Source organism: Symsagittifera roscoffensis, chromosome 4, assembly GCF_963678635.1.
Source record: "Symsagittifera roscoffensis chromosome 4, txSymRosc1.1, whole genome shotgun sequence".
Classification (NCBI taxonomy): Eukaryota; Metazoa; Xenacoelomorpha; order Acoela; family Convolutidae; genus Symsagittifera; species Symsagittifera roscoffensis.
Window position 1 is genome coordinate 51483620 of NC_087065.1, and position 26245 is coordinate 51509864.

The 26245-nt window shown below is 33.4% G+C and overlaps 1 protein-coding gene across 1 annotated transcript in view; it reads right to left on the minus strand.

The window, feature by feature from the left end:
- Positions 1-4329: 4329 nt before the first annotated feature.
- LOC134844934 (voltage-gated potassium channel subunit beta-2-like) overlaps positions 4330-26245 on the minus strand; it is a 30835-nt gene continuing 8919 nt past the window's right edge. The window contains exons 5-12 of the mRNA XM_063861760.1: positions 24907-24951; positions 15702-15746; positions 15588-15631; positions 15419-15505; positions 11576-11782; positions 7687-7911; positions 4751-4839; positions 4330-4455 (exon numbers count right to left, since the gene is read on the minus strand). Coding sequence (XP_063717830.1) covers positions 4330-4455; positions 4751-4839; positions 7687-7911; positions 11576-11782; positions 15419-15505; positions 15588-15631; positions 15702-15746; positions 24907-24951 — 868 coding nt within the window. The remainder of the gene's footprint in view (positions 4456-4750; positions 4840-7686; positions 7912-11575; positions 11783-15418; positions 15506-15587; positions 15632-15701; positions 15747-24906; positions 24952-26245) is intronic.

Genomic DNA, 26245 nt, shown 5'->3' on the forward strand with positions numbered 1-26245 from the left:
TTTTCAAGAAATTTTTCAATAGTCGAGTTTGATGTCTTCGTAGATGTGGAGCTCTGTCTCTCTCTCTCTCTTTCTTTTTTTCTATTTTCCTTCCGTTCTTGATTTTTTTCTCGCTCTCTTTATCTCTCTGTCTCTCTCTCTCTGTCTCTCTCTCTCTCTCTCTCTCTCTCTCTCTTCTCTCTCTCTTCTCTATCTCTTTTTTTTTCTCTCTCTCTCTCTATCTATCTATCTGTCTATCTATCTACATATCTGTTTATCCATCTCTCTTTCTCTCTGCGTCTTTCTCCCTTTTTTCCCGCAAAGTTCACTCTACGTACTCTGTTAACTGAATTTGTTTTCATCCCACACAAAAATACACATGGGGTTATTGCAATTGAAATTTCAACTTGGGATCAATTGGTATAAAGATTCACTTTAGGATCTCTCTGGGGAAAATATATCACTTTGAAACTGTTTCGTACAAAATTTCTGATTGAGAACTCTCTCTCTATCTCTCTTTTTTTTTCTCCGTCTCTCTCTTCCTTTCTCGTCTCTCTCTCTCTCTCTCTCTCTCACTCGTTCTGACTGGCTTTTGGCGTATCTAGGTATCTATCTACCTAGCTAGCTACCTCTGGAGCAATGAAACTTAAACACAATGCATTACCAGCTTCGGTAATGGCCCAAAAAAATCATTCTATATAACGACTGAGTTTGTTTTCAATCCTACACAAAAGAACCATTGGGTTACTGCCATTGAACGTTCAGCTTGGGATCAATTGGTATAAAGTTTCTCATTAGGATCTTTTTGGGAAGAAATAAACCACATAAACTGTTCCGTACAAAATTTTATTTTGAGATCTCTCTCTCTCTCTCTCTCTATCTTTCTCTCTTCTTCTTCTTTCTCTCTCCCCCTCTCTCTCTCTCTCTCTATCTCTCTATCTCTCTCTTTCCTCCTTCTCTTTTCTTCTCTTTCCATCTGTCTATCTATCTATTTATCTATCTATCTCTCTCTTTCTCTCTCCGTCTCTCTGTCTCTCTCTCACTCTCTCTCTCTATCTATCTATCTATCTACCTATCTATCTATCTATCTATCTATCTATCTATCTATCTAACTATCTATCTATCTATCTATCTATCTATCTATCTATCTATCTATCTATCTATCTATCTATCTATCTAATTATCTATCTATCTATCTATCTATCTATCTATCTATCTATCTATCTATCTATCTATCTATCTATCTATCTATCTATCTATCTAACTATCTATCTATCTATCTATCTATCTATCTATCTATCTATCTATCTATCTATCTATCTATCTATCTATCTATCTATCTATCTATCTATCTATCTATCTATCCCTTCTGTCTCTCTCTCTCTCCTCTCTCTCTCTCTTTCTATCTCTTCTCTCTCCCTTCTCTGTTTATTTATCTATCTATCTATCTATCTATCTATCTATCTATCTATCGATCTATCTATCTACCTATCTTTATATCTAGCTATCTCTCTCTTTCTCTCTCCGTCTCTCTCTCTCTCTTTCTCTCTCTCTCTCCCCCTCTCTCATTTTTGCTCTCTCTCTCTCTCTCTCTCTCTCTTGTTTCTCTTTCTTTTCTCTTTCTTTCTCTCTCCGTCTCTCTTCCTCTCTCTCTCTCTCTCGATCTACTCTGTCTCTATCCCTTTTTTAATTCTCTCTCCTTTCAACATGGGATCATATGACATTTAGGGAGGATCAATTTGTATAGTTTTGGATCATTAGTTATACTTAGGGATTCGTGGTTAAATAAATGAGCAATTGGTTACGCATAGGGACCATTAGATACACCAAAGGGTCATAAACTTCAACTAGGGATCTTTAGATGTACATGATGATCATTGGTTAAACATAAAGATCACTGGTTATACGTGATATGAAAATATTTGCTTAAGCTATGAATATTAAACATAGAGTAATTGGGTATAAAGAATTTACATTGGGACCATTTGGTATAAATTTTTTACCTAGGGATCATTAGGTATAAAAAATTTACGTGGGATCATAAGGTATAAATATTTACATAGGGATCATTAGATAAAAATATTTTACTTAGGGATCATTAGGTATAAATATTTTACATAGGGATCAATAGGTATAAATAATTAGATAGGGATCATTAGCTATAAAAAATTATACATAGGTATCATTAGGTATAAATTTTTCCATAGGGATCATTAGGTATAAATTTTTTTACATAAGGATCATTAGGTATAAAAGTTTTACATAGGGATGATTAGGTATAAATGTTTACATAGGAATCAATAGGTATAAAAATTTTACATAGGGATCATTAGATATAAATATTTTACATAGGGTCATTAGGAATAAATTTTTACATAGGGATCATTAGGTATAAATATTTACATGGGGATCATTAGGTATAAATATTTTACATAGGGATCATTAGGTATAAAAGTTATACATAGGGATCATATATAAAATTTTTTACATGGGGATCATTAGGTAAAAATATTTTACATAAGGATCATTAGGTATAAATATTTTACATAGGGATCATTAGGTATAAATTTTACATAGGGATCATTAGGCTCATTAGCTATAAAAATTATTCACAGGGATCATTAGGTATAAATATTTTACATGGGGATCATTAGGTATAAGTATTTTACATAGGGATCATTAGGTATAAATATTTTACATAGGGATCACTAGGTATAAATTTTTACATAGGGATCATTAGCTAAAAAATTTATACATAGGGATCATTAGGTATAAAATTTTTCATAGGGATCATTAGCTATAAAAATTATACACAGGGATCATTGGTTTTATTTTGGGAACAATATATGTATAGGGATCATCGGTTATACATAGATTGAAAAGAAAATTGAAAAAAAAAGATGAAAAAAAATTTTGAAAAAAAACTTTTTTTGAATTTTTTTTTGAAATTTTTGTGTGAAAAACTTTTTTTTGGAAATTTTTTTACATAGGGATGATTAGCTATGAAAATTATACATAGGGATCATTAGGTATAAATTTTTACATAGTGATCATTAGGTATAATCTATACCCAATGATCCCTGTAGGGATCATCCCCCCCCCCCCGATCCCAGATATCTATACTACTAGTGTTCTATTTCTTGCCATGGCGATAAGGGTGAGTGAAAAGGAGCTCTCATTTGACCTCTTGATTCAAGTCTACCATAGTCTACCATTCGGCTGCAAATATGGTACCACTTGAAAATTTGAGACTCAAAAAATGGTCAACAGTCGCAAAAAAAAGACCTTTTTTTAAGTTACTTATGCATGTGTTTGGAACAATATGTGCTTTTTTCTTGCACAGCAACTGGCTGTGCTTACTTTATATGGATGTCTTTCCAGCGGTTTTTTTCTGGTTTAAAAAACAGCAACATAGAAACAAACAACAAAAAAAGTAAATTTTGATAGTTTTAAACAGCTCAAAATTATGCCATGCACACAAAACTTAAGTTTTGCATTGAAAAAATATTGCTCGAAAATTTATGTTTGAACACAGAACTTTTTTGTGTCAAAGAGATGAAATAAATTTTAGGGGGAATATGCAGATTTTTTTGGGAGAATTTTGTGTTTGAATTGCATTTTGTATAAGCATTTTTGGTCTGCGGAGGTCAAACTAGGAGCAACAAATTAAAGACGTTTTTAAAAATTTTAAGATACCACAAATTTTTCAGTTGTAAAATTCTTCAATTGATATCAGTTTTTGCACATTTAGGTTCTCTGGATATAAAGTTAGATCAACAGTCTTCTAACTAATTTTCGAAAGCAAGAAAGGAATGTTTTTGGTTAATATATGTTTTTTCAGAAAGGCTAGTAAAGGTTTTGATGGAATTGCATATTTAGTTAACCTAAAATTAAACAAACAAATTCAGCAAAAGTGATTTTCATAATTTATCGCTGTTAAGACCATTCTTTTTTTTCAAGCAGAATAAATAATACTGGCTTAATTTCCGTATTGGCTATCATTACGAAATAGCTCAAAATAAAGTTACCAGAATTAAATCAGAATGACATGGCCTGGGTAAATTGCCCAAGTTTTGCGGCAGAAGAAGTAAAATATATATATTTTTGGTTGTTGACATTGGGTGTAGGGAGATTTTCAAAACAAAAACAAAATTGCCAAATTTTTCCCACCAATAAACCAGTTTATACAGGTTAAAGCATACGATCAAAACATTTGCAGCTTGACAGTGATGCGAGCAAAATAGGTTTTATTTAAAAACAGTTTGAAAGCTTTATGCTGTTTCTTCCTGACTTAAAAGACGTGTTTGATCATTTTGAATTCAAAAATTGATAAATTGATAACTTGAGAAGTTAAGATAGAGGGCCATTGTTTGTGTACATATATAAATATTGCTCGAAGAGGCGTGACTCTTTCGGCCTGTTTCCGAGGAGGATCTCGATCTCGTTCAGGACATTCGGCGTCAGCAGAGAAGTGACCTACACAGTAGCGGATTTATGGGACCTACACAGTAGCGGACCCCTGCCGACCCAAAGGGTACCCCCTTCGTACTATTTGGAGATATCCATTTTTGGCTGACTGACCTCAAAATTTTTCTAAGGCGCCTTCGGCGTCAACCTATACTAATTTTGAGAGGGTGTGCACGCCGAAAAAACGCAATTTTTTCTCGAAATTTTCCAAAATTTTCCATCGCGATCTATCTAATAATCGTTGAACATTTTTTAAAATGGGGGGATAGGGAGCTGAACATGAATTACGTAATTGAAACGTGACCTTGAGACTGGCTATGCCTTCTGTCAGCTGGTCCACTGTAGATGCCCCCAGAAGAACACAACTGATACCTTCATTTTTCAGGCACCAGCCTGAAAATGAATAAAAGCCGGTTTGATCTGAACAAATCTCATTCAATATACCGCATTAATTTTTTTGTCTTCTTTTTTTTCCCTAGTGGAGCGGTGGTGAAGTGGTTACGTCTCCGCCTCTCAATTTGAAGGTGGAATGTTCGAGGACCACCATGATCAGTGCTGGTTTCTTCAGGGGGAGGCAACATTACCCAGCCCAGAAAATTTGAAAAAAGTACATGAATATCTTAACGAGGGGCACCACAGAGGTTCTATGTGAGCAGCTCTACAGCTCGGATGATGGTCCTGTCACTTGTAAATAAATCATCTTAATTGGACAAAATGTAAACTTTTTATGGATAAAACATCTGAGTACCGTAGATAATAACAGCTTGAAGAAATTTTAGTTTGTTAATGGAAGAAAAAAGCAACCAGGAATCAAATAAAACTATGGAAAAAATTCAACTGGTCCCGAATGCTGTTTTTGATATTGTTCCAGGCTGAAAGCATTATCACGCAATGAGTATGGGTTTTGAAGGACCTGCAACTAACAGAATTCTCATACTCTCTAAAGATGAAAAAAATTTGCGTAACAGCAGCAAAAACAAAAAAAAACTGTGAAGTCAAGCCTTGCTTACACAGCTATTTTTTTCTGTGATGTGGAGTTGCTTAGGACAGGCAGGCAAATTCAATTAAGATAGCAATAAGACAATTTTAAAGCTTTTTTTGAATTCCCTTCTGAAATACTTATCAATTTTTTGTTCCGACTTTCGATACGAAAGTAACGGAATATTTGTGCACGGGCTGGGTTTTTTTTTCTTCAGACAAATTTCGACTTTTCAACTAGCCATTTCTGACAGAATTTGAAAACTATTGTTGTCCTGAGCTTAAATTTGACAAGATTTTTCACCTGTGACCATTTTTCGTAAAGTTATACGGGTTTAAAGATTGTCATTTTGGCCAATTTGGGCCAATTAACGCGCGATATATTTCGTGCTATTAACGCGTAAGCGTAGATTTAATCCGTCTTAGAAATCGTTCCATGTTGGTGGTTGAAAGAAGCTTATCTGCCATAATTGATTTGTTACAATGAGCGAAATTTATCCTTTTGTACTTTATATGGAGTGTGGGGGATGATTTTTATTAAAAATTTTATTATATTTTATTTTATTACTATAATTTTAATTTTATACATTTAATTTTTCTTGTTATTACTGCTTCATAAACCTCAAAACGCAGTCGGAATTTTCAGGGCTTCGCCTTGATACGAGCAGTCTTGTTAAACTTTGAAGTTGATAAACAAGCGCCGGTCAAGTTCGAGCTTTTTTAATAACAAGAAGACTGCTGATATTAGGACAAAGCCCTGAATGTTCCAACAGCCCTTTAATAGCTTGAAAGTAGTTTTTTGCAATCAAATGAAAAAAAATGTTTGAAAATTTACCCCAGCAAGCAATTTTAAATACAACAAATTTATTTGCGTCTGTTGATTTGCCTTGATTCAATTTTGATAAATTTTTCCACATTAAGAAAAAAGTGGAAAATTTGCACGCTTTCAATTGCCCTAAACTGACAATTTTCAAATCTAAGTATCATCTCAATAAAAGATTGTGGATAACTTTTTGTTAGTTTTCCGCTCAGCACATCATCAATTCTCAGATTAAATTACAAAACTGCCATAAAAATTTAATTAAAAATTTTGGTTTGCTTAAAAAAGCTCACTGAGCGCAAATATTCCGTCATTTTTGCCCAAAACCAGAGCAAAAAAGTTCTATCATTGGCTTTGGTTATCAATCCTCTTGACATATTTATTCATAGTTTTTCTGTCTCCCTCAAAAATTGAAACAAATTTTCTCTTTTGTGATTAAAAATTGGAGTTTTTGGCTGCTTTGATGTGCTAACCAATTTTTTTTTAGGAAAAATCAAACTATCTTGAAACAGTTTCAGTCAAAAACAAATAATCTTACACAAATCTAATTAGATAATGCTATGTACAAGCTCCATTTTGCATTCGTTATTGCAGTAGTTAAAACAACTAGCCTCCCTAATTCATTTTGAATTGCTTTCTGAGCTAGACTTATTTGGCCTCCTACAGTACGGCACAAGTTAATAGAGAAAAGGGAATTTTGCGCGCAATTTTGATACCAATTTGGCTATATTGGCTCTCTGTTAACCACCAGAATTTTTTAGTTGAATTATTTTCTTGAGCTGAGAACATCTTTTAAATAAAAAAAAACATTCTATCAAAAAGGGTTTAATGAAGGCTGAAATATTGTTTGAAGGTACCGCGCTTCACCGAGCAGAAAAATTCCATCGTTTCCTCGGAAGTCAAAACCCTGAAAATCAAGGACAATACAAAACCCTGAATGTCAAGTACAAACTAATGTTTCTCAAGAAGTAATAAAATATTTGGTTCAATTTGGTTCAAAACGAGAAACAATTAATGAGCCTCTTTCGCAGGTGCTTCCGAATGTGCTTTTTCAAATTTCCTTTACAAAAAACAAGATCGCACGTAAAATTTCTTTGAATTTTGTACTTCAAGATATCAAAGTTTTTAATAACCAGAGTTCCGTCAAGAAGTTCCGTCAAACCGTCAACAAGTTCCATCAAGAACTGTTACTTAAAAAGTAGAGGTTGTCTGAGGAAAAAAAAACCCGAGAACAGTCATTCTGCTTTTTTTTTCGAAATCGAAACAATAATATTGATCAAGGCAGTTGGAACTATGTTCAGGCTATGTTCACACTTTATTTGGGACTTTGATCCCAATCTAAATTAACAAGGTCCATCAAAGTCTGAACAAAAAACCACGACCTTGACCCGGATATTGTGGGTTAGTGTTTGTTCATGTGTATTAAACTGAACGCAACAAACCGATAGCCAGCTGCGCTAAAGTGCATCCAATTCTATCTGCAAGTGACTGAAGTTCGTCCAGTTTGGATTGCTGGATACCATCTTCTAGAGGGGAATGAACAACTTTGTTTTTCAGTTGGGAGAACCCTTTCAGGCCACTCCTAGATCCATAAGGAACTAAGCCGTTCTTGTATTTGTTGGTTAGAACCCCGCCGCATAAGGGAGACCGAGTTATTGATCCTACTCCTAAAACACCAATAAATGAGTTGTAATAATTTGGGAAGATAAAGAAAATGCACTCCCATCTTTTCCCCAAAAGTCAGACAAATACAAAACTTTGATAATATTTACTCGTTTTCAAAAAAAAAAATTTGGGGTAGTCCAAATGTATAGATTTGTTCTAATCACCTTTGCTTGTCATTCTTTATAGCGAAAAATTGCGGAATTAAGCATGAAATTATGCAAAAATTAGAAATAGAAAATTTGCATGATATCATGCTACTTTTCGTGATTTTTCGCAATAAGGCATGATGAGCAGCAAATACAGTGCTGATTTAAATTGTCCGGACAAAAAAAATCACATGGGAAACCTTGAACGCGTTTTTCCCAAATTAGGTCGAGATAGCAAATGTGAACGGAATGAAAGTTGTGCAGAAAATTACCAGAAGTATCATAGTGGAATTAATTTTGCCAAATTTAAAACTATAATTATACCCAAAAACGAATCGTTTGGCTTTTCTTGATTTATAGCATATTACGCTAAAACTACTGCGGTAATTGATAATTTTATCAAATGAAGCCTCGTACACAGCCCAACAAAATTTTAGGGAAATAAAATTTGCGCAAAACATTCAAAATTTGTTAGTAAGCAAAAATTTTGAGATTATTATTGTTGGATATTTTGAAGATTTCACAGATTTTTGAAAATCTCTAAAAACCTGCGTAAGATAATATATACACATTTTTTCATAATATCAAACTAAAAGTTTTGCTTATTAAAAAATTTTGAATGTTTTGCACAAACTTTTGTAGATTTTACCCCTCAAACTTCTGGAGATTTTACTGTGTTGGACTTTGTTAGAGGTTTCATTTGATATAGTTTTCTTATCAATTAACTTAGTCATTTTTGGCGTCACTTTCAATTAGAAACCAAATGCCCATTTTTGTAGATACAATTTTGGTTTCAAATTAGCAGAAAAAAATTGCACAATAACAATTCTGGTGAAATTCGATACAGTTTTTGTTCCTTCTTTTTTTTGTGTATAATCGACCCATTTTGAGGAAAACGCGTTAAAGTTTCCTATGTTGTTCGTTTCGCTCGGATAATTTGAATCTGCTCTGTATGCTCAGAACAATTACCTTGTTCACCATGGCAACGATGAAAAAGGTTTCAAAAACTGAAGCTCAAAATAGTACATGGCAAAACTGGCAATTTTTAAACTCCCAGAAATTTACAAAAAATGATTGGATGTAAAATATAATTTTTTATTTGATTTAAAAGAGTCAATAGCTTCAAAGTGTTATTAAATTTTTATTAAAAACTTTTAATTCGACCGCCAAAAATTGACTGAATAAAAAGACGCTCCGAGCATAATTGTTCTGTTTTTTTTTTTCAAAAGTCGGAATTAAAAGGCTTGAAACAGCAAAACTAAGTAAGTGCAATAGTGGCAATGACCGAAAATTGTCAAAAAGACGGGTTTTAAAGAAGCATATCCTTTTTGATTCAAACATGAAATTTTCTAAAGACTGCGTTTGTCATATCGTCACATTGACTCGACCGCTTCTTAGAAAAAAAACGCTTGCAGGGGCCCTTTATGCACTACCCCATAAAAACCCTACAGCAAACTATAGCCCTTTTATACAAAAATTTAGTAAGCTGAGGGGGTAATTTTTGTTTTTTCAGGGTTGTAAGGTTATAATGGGGCAACCCACTCGGCTGGCATTCTTGTCTTCATCCAATTAAAACAGCAAAAAATTTTCCTCTTTTTCAGGCCTTTATGGCACGTGCTACACAGACAGTGAAATTGACAAGGTTTTACTTATGATTACAGCAGAGCCCAGATTTTCAAAATGTAAAGTGGTGGGAACATTTTTTAGCTATGGGCTCTTTACCATACCATTCTTTTTGTTGGGCAATTTTCGTTTTGACCACAAGAGATAAGCAACTTTGTATTTTCCGGTTACAATCGATAATCGCGAAAAATTGTCAAATTTTTTCTAGTGATATAGCTAGCCTCTTCAGTCACAATTTGATTGCTTTGAATGAAATTACAAACATGTTTTCTTTCTGAGTGTCGAGAAAATCCGGTGGAAATTTTGCTTTTCAGTCCAATTCAAGCAAACAAAGCCAGCAAATAGCTTTTGTTGATATTAACTAAAACGCTGTTAACCAGGGGCGGATCTAGGATTTTCTCGAGGGGGGGGCGGATTTTCAAAAAATTTTCCAAAATTAATTTTGACGACCTTTTTTTTTTTTTTAGGTCGACCAAATTGATTTTTTGAGCTCTACCATTTCTACCAAAGTACTGTTTTGCCCCTATTTAGGCAAAATTTTCTGCGCCGCAGGCAAATTTTTGAAAAAACAGTCAAAAAAGCCGTTTTTGGGCACTTTTTGAAAAATTTTGACAAAAAAATCGCGTTTTTTTGGCGCGCGCTCACCCTCAAAGTTAGTATATATTGGCGCCGAAGGCGCCTTTAGAAAAATTTAAGGGTCGGTCGGCCAAAAATGGATTTCTGAAAAAGTATCAAAGGGGGGACCCTTTGGGTCGGCAGGGGGTCGAATCCCTGAGGGGGGGGGGGGCGTCCGCCCCCCCGCCCCCCCCCCCTAAATCCGCCCCTGCTGTTAACTAAGCTACAAAAAACAAAAACGTTGACTATAGAAAACTAGCTATAAAAATGGCATTGTTTTTGTTGTAAAAAAAAAAATCTGAAACTGTGTTTTGAATTTTGTGCAGCAAAAGTGATTGTTGTCAATAAAAACCGTTATCAGTGTTCCAAGCTTACTTCTAGTTTCTGATCCCCCCACAGCGCAGAAAAAAAATACACCAACAACTCACAAACTAATTGAAAACAACAAAAAAGTAGGTCGAAAAATTGTGGTAAGAGCCTTCTGTTAATTCTCGTAAGAGCAACAAGCATGTCACGATTGTGTTAAAAACAAACTTTATCTAGTCCGACCGTCAAAAAATGGCTTGCGGGTTAATTAACTAAGTGCGAACAAATTGATTTTCTTTTACAACAATTGAATTACTAACAAGGTTGCTGTGCTTGTAGCTCAGAAATTTAAAAAAAAACAGAATTTTTTAAAAACCGTGTTGATTTTTGTTCAAGATGTGATGAGAGGATCTGAACAAAAGCCTAAAATTTAGGCACATTTGGTAGTAATAGTAAATTAGGCACGTTTGACTACAGTTTGCTTATATCAAAAACAGAATTAAAATAAAAAAACTAAACACTCAAATAACCGCCGAACAAGCCTTTTTGGTCCAAACATTTTAGAAAATCTAACCAAAAACGGTGTTTTGGCCAACTGTTTCAAAACTTGCCTGTGTCAATTATGAATTTTGATTTTTTTTTAAAAACCTCTCCTCTCCCATTTTGGAAAAATTTTGGACCCCTGCCTATAAATGATTATGATTTGTTTGGTCAGACACACACTTCAGATTATGGGCATCCAGGATTTACGCGAAGCTGTGTGAAACTTCGCGTAAATCCTGGATTTGAAACTCAAGTCATCTTTAACTTAAGTCATCCGGCATTTTTAAGTCATATGCAAAAAACAGCTCATTATTAACGCTTGTCTGATCTTTTGCATTATCGGTTCCCATGAAACTAAAATAACAATGCCGAGGGTCAATTATTTTTTTTCCTACAAGGCTGGGGGAGCTACAATGTTTAAACTGTCTCTTGCCTATCTTGTGGTATAACTCTGGCATTTGTGTCTCTGTGGCGTGTCTGTGGAACATGTGGTATTCCAGCTGGTCGCACAAAGGGGGCACGAGGTTGAACTGTCTGGCAACACAGAATGCCTCCATGATCTCACTCCCACTCCACTTGCATGTTCCCCAGTAGAAGGCCCTCCCTCGCTCTATCAGCCACGAGAACCCACGTACTATCTCTACATACAACATATACTACCTTATGAGTGCGGACCAGTTAGCACACCAGACGATAGGCCTTCGAGTAGTACATTATTTTAGGTTACTGACTCATTTGGAAGAACTTGTTTCAACCTACCGCGGAGACTTTACAACAAATTTGAAAGAATTTCAATGAAAGTTTTGTTTGCTGGCTTTTTTTTGTGTTCAGACGAGCGAGAAGGTGACACGACTTTTTAAGTTTTCATGATATGTTTTAAACACCAATTCGGTTTCAAGAAAAAACAAAAATTTAAGAAAAAAATAGAATCTTTTTCACACTAGTCGACGAATTTATCAACTTTAGAAATAATTGAAATCATCTTAAATTGTATTATTCACTGCGGCGCAGGAAGTTTCATTAAAATAGGGTCCTTATAGTATTTTCGGAGGGCTCGGGAAAAAAACCATCCCCCTAGAAAAGTTTCTGCGCACGCCACTAAATTCACATTTCAATCTCATATCAGTACAAGTTCAATGATTGAGTAAAACACCGAGCGGACAACATCAGTCTCGTCAGCCCACCCTTAAAAAATGTTTGCTCATTTTAGTAATAGTTATATCCATGTAAACGCAGAAAAATAACATAGGGCGTACATCGTAATTTTCTAAAACGGGTAGGTACTAGTTTACTTGCTTGATCCCACAAAAATGCTGTGGTCCCTAATAAAAACAAAGGTACAGGAGGCGGTTAATTCTAAAAATTAGCATCCTAATTTCTCTTTGTTGCTGCCGAAACGGGCCTAGATAACATAGCGCGTACGAATTCGATTACCGACCCCGCGGGATAGGTTCGAAGCGTGTGCTGGCTTTTCCTTTTAGAATATAGGCGGGACCAATCATCTTAACTAGTTTTGGCACGGGACCAAACGAGTAAACTAGTAACAATAGGGTTGATAAATCATAACTTCAGCTTTGACAATCATAACTGAATGGGCGAATGGTTTTCGCTTAGGAAAGTAATTCAAACTTTTTTCGCTATTGTAGGTAACTATTTGGGCCAATAAGGCCATAATTACTGTTTGGTTAACGTCACAAAACGGACATGGCATAAAGTCGACATGTTGTAAGCCAATTAGAATAAAAAACATTTCGTACATTTGTTTTCTTATCTCGATCGTCTGTGACTTACGACTTTTCTAGCTTATGACACTCGCTTGAGATTCGTTTAGAACTTCTCTACTTTATGGTACATCTGTTTTTTGACCACACTCTTTACTAATGCCTATTTCGCAATGCATTGAAAAACTGTTAAATCTACTCTCAAAGGCAGATACCGAAAACAGCGACTGAACCATAACAAGACTACTCGTATCAGGGCAAAGCCCTGAATGTTCCGACTGCCTTTTAAGGGTTTTATGGAGCATTAATAACATTAAAAAATTAATTATATTAAAATAAAACAAAAAAAAATTTCTAAAATTTAATTTTTTTTATGAAAAGCATCCCCCCTCATGCCATATAAAGTAGAAAAGGAAAGATTTCATTCCTTGTAACAAATCAATTATGGCAAATAAACTTCTTTCAACCAATTTGGAACAATTTTAAGACGGATTAACTCTCTGCTTACGCGTTAATAGCGCGAAATATATCCCGCGTTAATTGTCCCAAATTGGCCAAAATGGCAATCGTTAAACCCCCAGAACTTTACGAAGAATGATCACAGGTGAAATATTTTTTCAAATTTGAGCTCAGGGCAACAATACCTTTTGAATGATATAAAAAAATTCCGTCAAAAAAGGCTAGTTAAAAAGTCGAAATTTGTCTGAAGAAAAAAAAACCCACCCCGAGCACAAATATTCCGTTACTTTCGTATCGAAAGTCGGAACAATAATGCGCAAATAAAAAAGTAGTTAGTTGAAGACGACAAATTGACAAAAGGTGCTTTGTGGTAAAGTAGCAAAAATCTAGATTTATTTGGGCACAGCTTTTCGTTTAACCTAACTACCAATTGCTTTTATACTGTTTATCACATAGCCTTTGTAAAACAAAAGCTGCTATTACTGTCGGATCACAAAGTGAAAGGAAAAAAGTTGAATTATAATTTTTGAATTGAGTTGAAATAAAATCATTGAAAAAAAATCATAAACTTTTCTGTTTCAATTTGAGCTTAAAAAGATTAAAACCGTTCAAGCTAAATTTAAGTTATTTTCCACTAAATCTTGTTAAAATAAATATCAGTAAATCTGAATGTTCCAAGACTGATAATTTGATCTAACATTAACGTTCTGATTTTGGTCAGGAGTATTTGGGAAATCCGATTACAAAGGTTTGGCAACCTCGGTAATTTTTTGTAAACTTTTCCAAAAATGAACCGTTCGAAAAGAAAAATCGTTCTTTACAGTTCTTTACGAATCAAGAGATATTTGTAAAAACCATTAATATTGTAAATCATTTTCTTCTGAAAATTCACTTAATAACGCATGGACGCGAAAAAATCAACGCGCAAAACTCATTCTGATTTCGATCGAGGTAGTTTAAAGGGTCGGATTTTCGAATTTTTGAACTACAGCATTTTATTTCAATGCATTTTTGTCGATTGCGTTGTAAGTTAAAATTGACGGGAAAAAATCAAATGTTCATAACATTGTCAACCTAAATTAAAATAATTGAGATAAAAACACAATTATAAGAAAAGATGTTTTGCACCAGCTACCATATTGATATGTTTTAACATTAATCTGTAAGCATTGGAAGATTTCAAAATTAAATTGCAGCAAATTATATGATTTGTTTATTTCCATTTATCCGGAAAAAAAACAAGAAAAAAATTTAAAGTTACGAGAAAAAGGGTTTTAGAAAAAAATATCTGAGAACAAAAGGGTCTTTTAACAATTCTTTTTACAACAAACATTTTTGTATCATATATTCAGCAAAGTTTTGTAGATCATAAATTTTTAGAACCAATCTTTTTTACTTTCAGAACAAGCCTTTAATAGATCATATTCGCAGAATTACTATTTTTGGAAAAAATTTGCTACGCCTAGTGATTATTTCGAAGCTGAAAAGGCTATTGAGAAGCAAGTTAGCCTGCCACATAAAATGACCGCAATTATTTGAGTTTTCTTGAGACCTTATTTTTCGGTGATCATCGATGGTGAGGATTGATCTTGCGGATTTGAGTGTATATTTTATAAAAAAACAAGATCTTAACAGTTGCTATTTCACAATTTGAAGAAAACACAAAAAGTGAAAGCGAGATACAAAAAATAGTTTAAAGTCGAATTTAAGAACTTGGTTATATAGAGAGCCCCGAACAAGAGCACTGTTTTTTTCTGCTTTATTAAGCAAATTTAAGTACTTCAAAAATAACTCAGATTTAGCAAAAAAATGGATCCCATTGAGACTTTTTTTCCGATGATGAAAATTTTCTCCTCCTTATATTACAAATGTTTGGTCAGTATGCTTTTAAGGCGTGTTATAATTGCTTTTCAAGAAAAACTCCCGTAAAATTTTCGTAATAATTAACTGAAAAATATTGTTTTTCGATAATTTTGCAATGATAGCTGTGGTTATTATTTGTCCAGTATTTTTGAAAACAAACAGCTTCTCAGTCCGCAAAAAAAAATCATTTTCTCTTTAAAAAATGAATGATTTGAAAACATCGATGTCTTTACCTTCCATAGGCGTGTTCACGTCTGATTTATTGGCATAAACAATGTCCACGTAATCCAGCTGAAGCCTTGACAAGGAAGCTTCGAGACCTTGAAAATAAAACCAAAATCAAAAACTCAAAAACATTTAAAACAATTTTTTCTTTCCGAAATTTTTCAAAATCTTTGTGACCTTCAATGATGTGTTTTCTGGACAGGCCGCATTCAGTTATTGATCTGAAATTTCCTATAACTATGTATTTGGTTTCAAGAAACAAATTATTTGAAAGTAAGTTCTTCTTCTCACTTTCCGCCCCAGTAGAGTTTCGTTGCAATCACGTATGAACTCCGTCTGAAAGCAGCAATAAACTGATACCTTATAACAGATTTATGTTTAAAAAAATAACTCATTTTCATGTTTTTGGGAGCCTGGTTTTCATCAAAAACTAAAACAACCATTTTGATCCGACCATTGAAAACTAGGAGAAACTTTCAATTCGGGTGTGTTGTAGTTTTTTTTGTTTTCCACATGAAATCAGGTACCACAAATAATTTTCAAAATGGGTTAAGTGAGATATCATATTGATACATTTTCAGCCGTTTTCGAACGAACTTTAAAACATTCAAAAAACTCTCCCGGTGTCGAGAAAAACCTGTTTGAAATGTTTGAGTTTCAATCTAGTTTCGAGCGAGTAAAGCGATCGAGTAGCGTTCGTTATCTGAAAATGTAAGCTTAGAAAAATTGATTTTACTCAAACGAAAACTATTTAGCGCTTCTTAGGCAAAATTTTAGAAAAGAGTTAACTTAAGCACCCGAATCCAAAATTCCTCTACGTTTTCAATGGTCGGAACAAAAAGAATTTGTTTCTGAATCATTAGTTGATTGACTAGTTAAATACGTTTAATATTAATTAACGTATAGAACATAACTAGAGGCAGATCTTTAAGTGATGTTTTATTGCACTTCTTTGTAAGTTTTAGAGTTGGTCGGTAAAAAGGATATGTCATTAAATAGTATCAAAATGGGATCCTTTGTTGTTTGTTCAGGGGGCCGAATCCCTCAAAGATGGGCGTTCTCCTCCCTATATCAGCTATTGATTATAACCTTAGCTTTTTTGGCGTAACTCAATTCACTACATATTCGTTTCAAGCTCTTAAATGGTCAAAAATTTTAAGAGATCAGACGGTTTGATGATTATAATTTCATTGGGTCATTTCTCGGCATTGATAATATTTTAAGAATTTTTAGCGTTCCCAACCACGACAAAGCAAGTTAAACTATGATATGTATCGTTCCTAAATTTCAAACACGCGGCTTTAAAGAATCTAAATTAGCTTGCAGTAAAGTTGCTGTAAAATAACTAGAACACAGCAAAACCTTCTCAACTTCGGTGAGCGAACTAAAAACGAAATCAAATTATGACCTCAACTTGAACCATTGTTTGCATTTTGTGATTATCTGCCATTTTGATAACATCATGAATTATTTGGTTCGAACTCTAAATTAATTTCAGATGAAAACGTATATTGTTCGAAGTTTGTTCCAAGCTGTTATTTTCTTCAAACTCGTTGCCCGTTTCCCCATAAATATGAACTCTCCGACTAAAAGTTTTATAGAGTTTTTGATATGTTTGGCGTTTATTTTGAGCAATTCAAATGTATTAGGTCAAATACGCTTCAACGAAGAGCCTCCTCTTAGTGCAATAGCTCATGGCATTCACGTCAAATGGGATCATTACAATCCCGACCCGAATACGAATCCTTTTGCGCGGCGTCGGAGTCCATTCGTGCCTAGCCCGAGCCGGCTTTCACGCGGCAGTTCGGGACGACTTCTATCATGTGACTTTCAGACGAATTGTGACATCATTTGTGAGAAGTCAATGCCAGATTTTGTGCTGCGGACTAACCCAAACTGTGTCGCTGATGGAATATGCACAAATCATTACTGCCAGTGTCACTGTTTATAACTTCTATTGACTTGAAATTTACTTTTAATATTTCTTTTCATTTTTCTTCATCTAGTTTTTTAATGTTTCTTCACGTAAAAACTAGATAAAGACTGGAAGATACGTTTAATTAAACAAAATTGCTCGTATCAGGGTAATGCCTTGAAAGCTCCCACTGCTTTTAACGTCTATAGAGTAAAGTTTGACTCAAAAAATGCAGAGTTATAAGCGAGTTGGATTTTTTAAGCAAAAAGTTTTTTTCTAAATCAGAATCGACTGTCTCCGTTTAAAACACAATTGATTTTTACCAAACAAAAAAAACTAAATTAGCCCAATTAGCTTGCTTTAAACCAAAATGAAATAATTTGTGAGCGATAAATATCCACCTATGTGTAACCAACACGAAATGGCTCTTTCCAATTTGCGCCGCTTTTACTTTTTTCTATTTTCTTACTTTTCTGTTTCAGAACTAAGCAAAAGTTTCTCAAATTTGGTGATTAAAAAGATCAAAATATGAATGTTTGATTCATGTTCAGAACTATTTCCAGATAAAAATTTATTGATCGAAGTTTGTTTCAAATTGTTATACACATAAACTTGCTGCCCGTTGTCCCATGCATATTAACATTCCGAATAAAACTATTCTAGAAATTTCGCTTTTTGGTTATTATTTTAAGCGATTCAAGCGTATTGAGTCAAAGACGCATATACAAAAAGCATCCTTCTTATTCAATGGCCCATGATGTTCACGCCAAATGATGGAATCATTACAAACCCGACTCAGATATAAATCATTTTGCGCATCGTCGGAGTCCCTTCGTGTCAAATCTGAGTCGGCTCTCAAGTGGCACTTCGAGCCGAGTTTTATCTTTGAAAGCAGCATGTTTTTTTTATAATCATTTCTCACCAAAAGTTATTGGATTTGAGTGTCACTAAAAGTTAGAAATTAAAAAAAATTGGTTTGCTAGAAAAAGAAAAACAAAAAAAATAGAAGAAAGGAATTTTTGTGAAAAATTACGCAAAGAAACCACTAATATGAGAAAATTGAATTTAAATTACTTTTGAGACTGACTTATTTGAATTAACAAAGTTTATGAAAGTATCGTAAGCTTCCTCACTTATATTTCAGTAGCTGGTGACGTAATCGCTCCCTGAAAACAACAGTTTGTAGGACAAATTGAGCAAAAAACCAGCCGAAGATCAACGTTTAACGGCTAATCTAGAATTTTATCGAAAATGTGGAGTACTTACAAAAATTTTGAAAAAAAAACTAATTCGAGAACTGCAAAAAAGTCTTCATTTGACAATTTTTGCAATTGTAGAAGAACATTAGGATGATCAATGCAAGATTAACAGTCAGAGCAGCAAATTCGTAGCTTAGAATTTTTGGAGAAAAGTTTTGCAAAATTTAAAAGTGACAAGAACTTCATCAAACAAACCCGCAGAAAATGTACATTGAAAAAACAATGGTAACTCTTCAATTTTGCTTTTGAAAACCAAATGACGGGTGATAAATTTTCAAGGTGGTTTAAAATCTGACGAACCAAATTTTGAAAATCAATTTTGTTTTCAGTGAATTTATGTTTCAAAATTAAATTGAACCGATAAAATAAATTCACAAAAATGAGTTGCAATTTTAATTATTTTTCTTATTTGTTATTTTTTTTCATATCGGAGCTCAACTGCCTTCGCCTATTAACGATTCAATTTTTATAGAAAAAAAACCACGCTCAAAAGCTGCGTCACATTTGAAAAACTCGGAAAGCAAAATGAATAGTGATTTTAACCATACGCTTTTTATAGGAAAATGATTTTAACCAGAAACATAAAACAGCCTAATTAGCTTGCTTTCCGTAAATCAAAATTAAACAATTTTTGATACAAGAAATTTCCACCTGTGCGCTAACAACACGATATGGTTCTTTTTTCAATTTGTCCCGCAATCACTTTTTCTCTTTTCTTTCTTGTCTATATCACAACCCAACAAAAATTTCTCAAACTCAGTGTTAAAAAAGATAAAAATTCGAATTTTGTTTCAACAATTGTTAGTATTTTGTAAACAATTAAAAAATTTCATAGCATTATAAACTGTTTGATTCATGCTCCGAATTATTTCCAGATAAAAAATTTATTGATTGAAGTTTGTTCCAAAAAGTCTTACATTTAAACTTGCTGCCCGTGGTTCCATGTATATAATATTTTTCCGACTAAAATTATTATAAAATTTTTGTTTGGCTCTTATTTTAATGGACTCAAACGTATTGAATCAAACATGCGTTTAGGTAACGCCTCCTATGAGCGGAAAAACCTATGATCTTCACGTCAAGCAAAAATTCCCTCGCCCAATAATTGTCATAGTTTTTTGTCAGAAAAAAAACCACGCACAAAAACAGCGTCATCAAAAAATCCAAAAGAAGCATGTAGTTCTTAAACATGGGGAACAACAGCGGTTTGCCGTGATGAGCTGTACAGCTCTTGTGTTGGTCCTTTCCCCCGTGGATAAATGGTCTTAAAAAAGCAAAACAAATAGCTCTTTCATAAGTTATTTTTTAAAAATACTTTGGAGACTAAGTATATGCAAAAATGATCTTTAGTATTGACAGCTATCATTGACAATTTTCAATCTTGATTAAAATTTAAAGATTTCTACCTTTTTTAGAAAACTAATTGTAATTCTGACAAAACAGCAGCAAAAGTTTACGTTTAAAACTTTTTGAACAGTTTTTTTGAAATTTTTGATACTTCAATAAAAGATAAAAGTTACAAAAAATTCAAAATTCTTTAAGTTTCTCTGAGAAAAAAAATTGTATAATTTTTCTTGAGTGATCATCAGCCAGTAACAAGCCTGACAGTCTTTTAAATACAAAATTTGGTGGTCAATATGCAAGCAGCACAGATTGTTTTGATCATTTTTCGAGGTTTAGTCTTCAGCTAATAATTTTAGATTTTTTATATTACTTTCTAAAACAAGTTAAAAGAAAACAAGAACTATCAGCTCTTTGTTAAATTTGAGCCTGACTAGCAAAATTTTCAGACAAAAGTTTGTTTTTTACCTTCAATTTGATGGCATTTTGATATGGTGTGAGAAATATCGCGAAGAAAATCTCTTGAAGAGAACTTAAAACCTAATCACCTGCATGTTTTCTGTGAAATAATATCAAAAAAAATCTTGCAAATATTCTAAGTGACGATACTTTTATCGAACATCCGCAAACAGATATATATTGAAAAAAAAACATCGATGAGCTATTTTTTCATACAACTCACTGTTGTTTTACTATTAAAAATGCAAGCTAATTTTTTTCGAGGCTGAATTAACTCGACATTGAAATTTTTGATACTTCAATGAAAGGTAAAAACTAAAAAAGAATCCAAAAGTTCTTGAGCTTTATCTGACTAAAAAAATGGTTTAATGTTTTTTTTGTGTGATAATCAGCCAGCAACAAACCTGTAAGTTTTTCAAAAAACAGAATAGGCGGCCACTGTGCGAGTAGCGCAGATTGATCTGATCGAGGTTTAACTAAAGTCTTCACCCAATAAACTTTCATGTTTTAGTACCCTTCAAAGCATGAAAAAAGTTTTATTTCAATACCTTTTTAAAATGATTTACAGTTCGCCAAAAAAAAACAGTTCCCACTAAATTGGCCGCTGTTTGCTACATTTGAGTCTGAATAGCAAAAATTTCTTGCAAAATATCGTTTTAATCTTTTTTTTTCGATAGCATTCTGATGCGTTTGAAAAACAAATCACGGGTGGAAACGCAATAATGTTACACAAAATATAATCCCCAACAAGTTTTTTTTGAAACCTTCAAATTATCTATCAAACATCCAAAAATAGCACAAAAATGGCTCCAGTAAATCTTTTTCATGTATAAAGTATCTCAAATTCTCCGATTATATCAGAAGGGCGGCTGCAATCTCTTCAACAGGATTCATTAAGGTAAAAAATTATTTGCCAACGAGGACCTAAAAAACTTTGTCAACACAAACCAGCTCAATTTTGAAATAATTATCAGCTTCAAAAAGCTCGAGCGTTAGTTTTTTCTTTAAATCTCGATCGATTTTGATGAAATTTGAACTCTTCGTTTGTTGATATTTTATTGCCAATCCTTATTTATGTTCAGCCACAATTTAGGACAATCAAATACTTCATTTGAACTAGTTTCAAAGTTCGTAATTTAAGCTTAAAAGGCAAAATAGTGAAAAAGAAAAGTTGATCTTTCTCAATTTACAAAACATAGACAATTCATCTAACTTTATAGTCATGAATTGTGGTTCATTTTATTTTAGGCTATATTTTATGATCATTTTGCACTTCGGAGCTCAAATTTCTTACTCCAGGCGTATTCTCAATGAAGAAACCAGACAATTAACAACAACAACACTGCCTTCGCCCAGTTTTGTTCCAATTCCTGACGAGAGGCGAGAACCACATACGAATCCGTTTGCATTTAGACCGCCAAGATATGTCCCCAGACCGAGTAGATTCTCAGATCGGGACGGAAGGGGTTGCTTTTGAACTGTGTTCATGCCTATTTTGTTATAACAGAACTCATAATTGAATGATGCTTTAAATTAAATATAAAGTATAAAATATGACTAGAGTTCAGTACAAATGAGGATTTACAAAATTTGGGTCTATTCTGTTACAGGCCCGTTTTATCAAATTTTTGAATATCCGGAATTTTCACTGAAACTAATTTGAACTAATCAGGTTTGAGCGTTATGGTTCAGTGAAAACAGTTTGAAAAAAGAGCAGCTCTGGGACGTATAACAGAAAATGCCCCAAAACTTATAGGTTATAATTTTAAATCAGGCAAATATAAATTCCGTGCTCTTTTTAAACACAGAGTAGACCAAACCTACATATTATGCTTTCTGTTCGGGAAAACATGATAACGTTTAAAAGAATTTTATACAAATTTAGATGCAAGCACTTTACCTAAAGGTAGAGTTCAACTTAACTCTTTTGCAATTGGCAAAGTAAACACTTAAATTGGATCCCATGTACACCAAAATTCTGTTTTAAAACAAATTCCTCGATTTTTTTTAGGTAGTTTGTTGTAGTATTCCATTTTTCAAGCTTTGCTTTAAGAGCTTGCCTCAAAAATGTGCAAAAAAAATCAAACTTCGTGTCATTTGCAAAAAACCAAAATTCGTGTCAGGGGCTGATCTAAGATTTTCATAAAAACGGTTTGAACATAAAAAACTTAAAATTTTGTTAGGGCCAAATAAAATAAGTTCGTATAAAAATTGTGATGAACATTGTGAGGTTAACAGTCAAAGCAGAAACGTCTAACAGAAAAACGCAGAAAAAAAAGTTTTGCAAAAAGTGGTACTATACATCTCACATGTGTTTTACTAAAAACGACCGCTCTTTGCTAAACTATACGACCGATAAAATTTGTTTCAAAAAAGGAGCCGAAATTCTCGAACAAAAAGAGGAGTAAAAACGCTCGGGGTGGTTTTTTTGACACCATTTTCATAAAACTATTTGCTCCCTCGGTTGATCGATACTATTATTTGCATGGGCCCAACTGGTTGTGCGCGCCATTAGTATCCTGCCACGAGTCTGTCTAAACTGCTCGTTTTATGTTTTATTCATGGCAAATTAACCCGCACTGCATTGAAATGAGGTAATAAACTAATCGATTTTTTTTTAAATTCTATACACGACTTAAAAATTAACACTCAAAACTTCATATTATTAGATAAAGTTTTGCCAAATTTTAGTTTACCAAAAGCTATTCAGGACCAATTAAAGAGCATTCGGAACATTGAGGGTTTTGCTTTGATACGAGCAGTCTTGTTTTTGCATTTAGTCCGGTTTTTAGTTTGCAAATTGGATCAAAATTGCTAATGAAAGCAAAATATTTAAAACATAAACAAGCCAATTCTCATCAGAAATTTTGCCTTCGCGCCGATTTTTGTATAAAAACCCACAGTTTAATTGACAACATAATTTGAAATTGTTAAATACAACTGATTCGATTATTTGAAAATTGATGGTTAGTAAGCAAATTGACCAAAAAATTTGAATCAATGATTCCATGGGATGCTTTTCAGTTTTGTTTCATGATTTTGAAAAACCCGAGCTTTATAATTGGGACCGTATTGGTCCTAACAGTTTTTTTCTAGCTTCCCATTTTGTATTCTTTATTGAGGCATATTTTACTTAAAAAAATTTACTAGGAAGCAATTATTTTGAACCAAAAAGTGTCGCTTGGTCAGTTTAACTGATCTGGCTGCTTTTAAAAGCCAATTGTTGTGCATAAAATGTTCCGACCAACAAAATCAACAAAAAAAAATTCTTTAATTTTCTTTTCCAAGTTAGTGTCGTTTTTAGTAGGTGACATGATTCAGGAGATGTGCAATTGGAAGCATAGTGAATTAGTACTCAAAGGTTTTTGTCTTTGAAAAAAAAATGTTTTCAAAAATAAATAAAAAACTAAAAACTAAAATAATTTTTCTTGATTTTCATAGAATTTTTTTTTGACAAATTAATGCTGTTTAAATGATCCAAAATAGTTTATTCTATAGTAAATTTATTTTTCAACTCTAGAAGTCTATAAAGTAGTAAGTTTTCATATAACGCGCGTTTCTAGATTGCATTACTGGTTCGGAATTAGACTAAATCTAAGAAAAAAATTCAGACAGTTTTTCTTGACCTTGGGACAATTTTTGATAATTTCTTATTGTCGTTCAAATGCCGACTGAAATGCCCCAACATCATAAACCAACCGACTCATTCCGATGACTAATTGTGTTTCCTGATTTTGCGTAGTAGAAAACAAAATGAGAAAAAACTAAAATACACTCACATACCGAGTTTCTCTCCCTTTTCAATTGTCGGAAGAATGAGACGAAAAACTGGCACAAATTTATCCGGCCGAAAAAATTTATCTGGCGTCAAAAATGGACCGAGTAGTTTAATAAGATATTACTCTTTGAGTTAGTCCGCCTGAACATAACTAATCTGGCGCGACAAAAAAAATCTTGGAAATACCATAAAATTAATAACCAAGATTCAAAAAAATTGATTTTAAACGTCCCCATCCCATGACAAGGAAGCGCTAAATGAAGCTTCCAAAATTAGTTCTGGAATATTGTTGAAATTTACGCTTCCTAAAATAAATATTTTTATGAGATCTACTCACTTCTCTTAAAATTTGTTGAGCTACGTGAGGGGCTCACTTTGACATAGTTATATCGGTGATCAACTGGTTATTTTTGGCGTAATTTTTGATTAAATAAGAAAAGCCAAAATGACCCATTTTTAGGTAAAATTTTGGACCCCAATTTCGCAAAACAAATTATACCATATTAATTCTTTTAAAATTTTAAGCAAGTTTTGTTTTCACGAGTTTTCACTTAAACTCAACCCAATTTGAGAAAAACGCGTTTTAAGTTTCAAGTTTTGTCCGGTTAATTTAAATCAGCACTGTAGTGGAATCTTATTGACTAAAATGACTACTAAAATGACCACTTATTGACTATTCGGACCCTCTGCTACTCTCCTTGTTGAACTATACAATAATTTTCTTTATAGAGAAATTAAGCTTACCTCCATCCACTGCGCTTCAAAATGTCTCCGAGGACTCTTTCAGCTCTAAAATAAATATTTGATCTAAATTTAATTTTGAAGCAATTTTTTCGGCGACTAACAAGGATTTTGATTCACAGCAATAAATATTTATTTGTATCACATCAAAAAAAAATAGAAGCGAATATTCATACACGGCTAAAAAATTATGTCTAGACATCGTTTTCGGACGCAAACTTGCATATATTGGCAGGATTTAAAGTTGCGACAACATTGACTCAGAACAGAGACTAAAGTTCGAGAACTGGGTCGCAAAAGTCTGGGCGTTTTCAATGCATGTCGCCAAAGTCTAGACATAAAGCCGCAAAAGTCTCACATGAGTCCCAAAAATCTTGACATAAAGTCGCAAAAGTCTGGAAAGTCTTAAAAATCTGTACAATATGTTGCGAGTTTGTGGAAGTTATTTTGCGACCATGCTTTCTTTGGCGCAACTTTCAAAGTCTTGAAAAAACTCTAAATCGTTTTTTAAACAATGGTTTTAAAGAAATTATTTTTTTAAAAAGGTTTCAGAAGAGATATCCAAAACTAAAAAAAAATACTGAAAAAAAAATGAATTTATCATCTTTCACGTGTGCCAGAGGTTTTTTAGTAGGTAACAATTTTTCAGAAAATTTTTCCTGAATGAGTGTTAAGTGTTTTCAGGCTTATAATCAAGCAAGTACAACATGACGCAATCTTAAGCCTGAGAGGACGGCATTAGACCGAGTAGTCAGTTTTCGAAAAAAAAAATAGACAAAAAACATCCAAATTAACTAGGCTGGGTCTTAGTAGGAAAATCGTACTTTTTTGACACAAACTTTTCTAGAAATTTTCCACTTGCAGGAGAATTGAGTCTACAATTGTGTGGCTAAGAATGATATCCTTCATTGTAAAATGGAACAACTTTTGCTAAATTGACGCATTCTCTGAAAATTGAATTTTTTTAATCAATTAAATGAGTGCAGGAGTTTTGGATCGATTTAGTGGTTTTAGACAAAAAGTTGTTTAAATTAAATCTAATTTTGCTGTATTAAAGTTTTAAGTCTATCAACCTCTGTTACTCATACAGGTAAAATGGCAAGAGTGTCTGTATAAAACAGTCCCATACAAAACAGGTCCAATACAAAACAATGCCGAAAACTATGAAAATGAACAAAAAACAGTCCGATACAAAACATTCCGGAAAACAGTCCCAAGTAATAATTGTTTTAACGAGCCGGTAGACCGAGAATTGTCCTTTGTTAAACAAACGTAAAGACTAAAATAGTGACCGCTGCAGTCGCGCCAACGTCTTGCGAGCTTGCCAACAGAGTGTAGGACT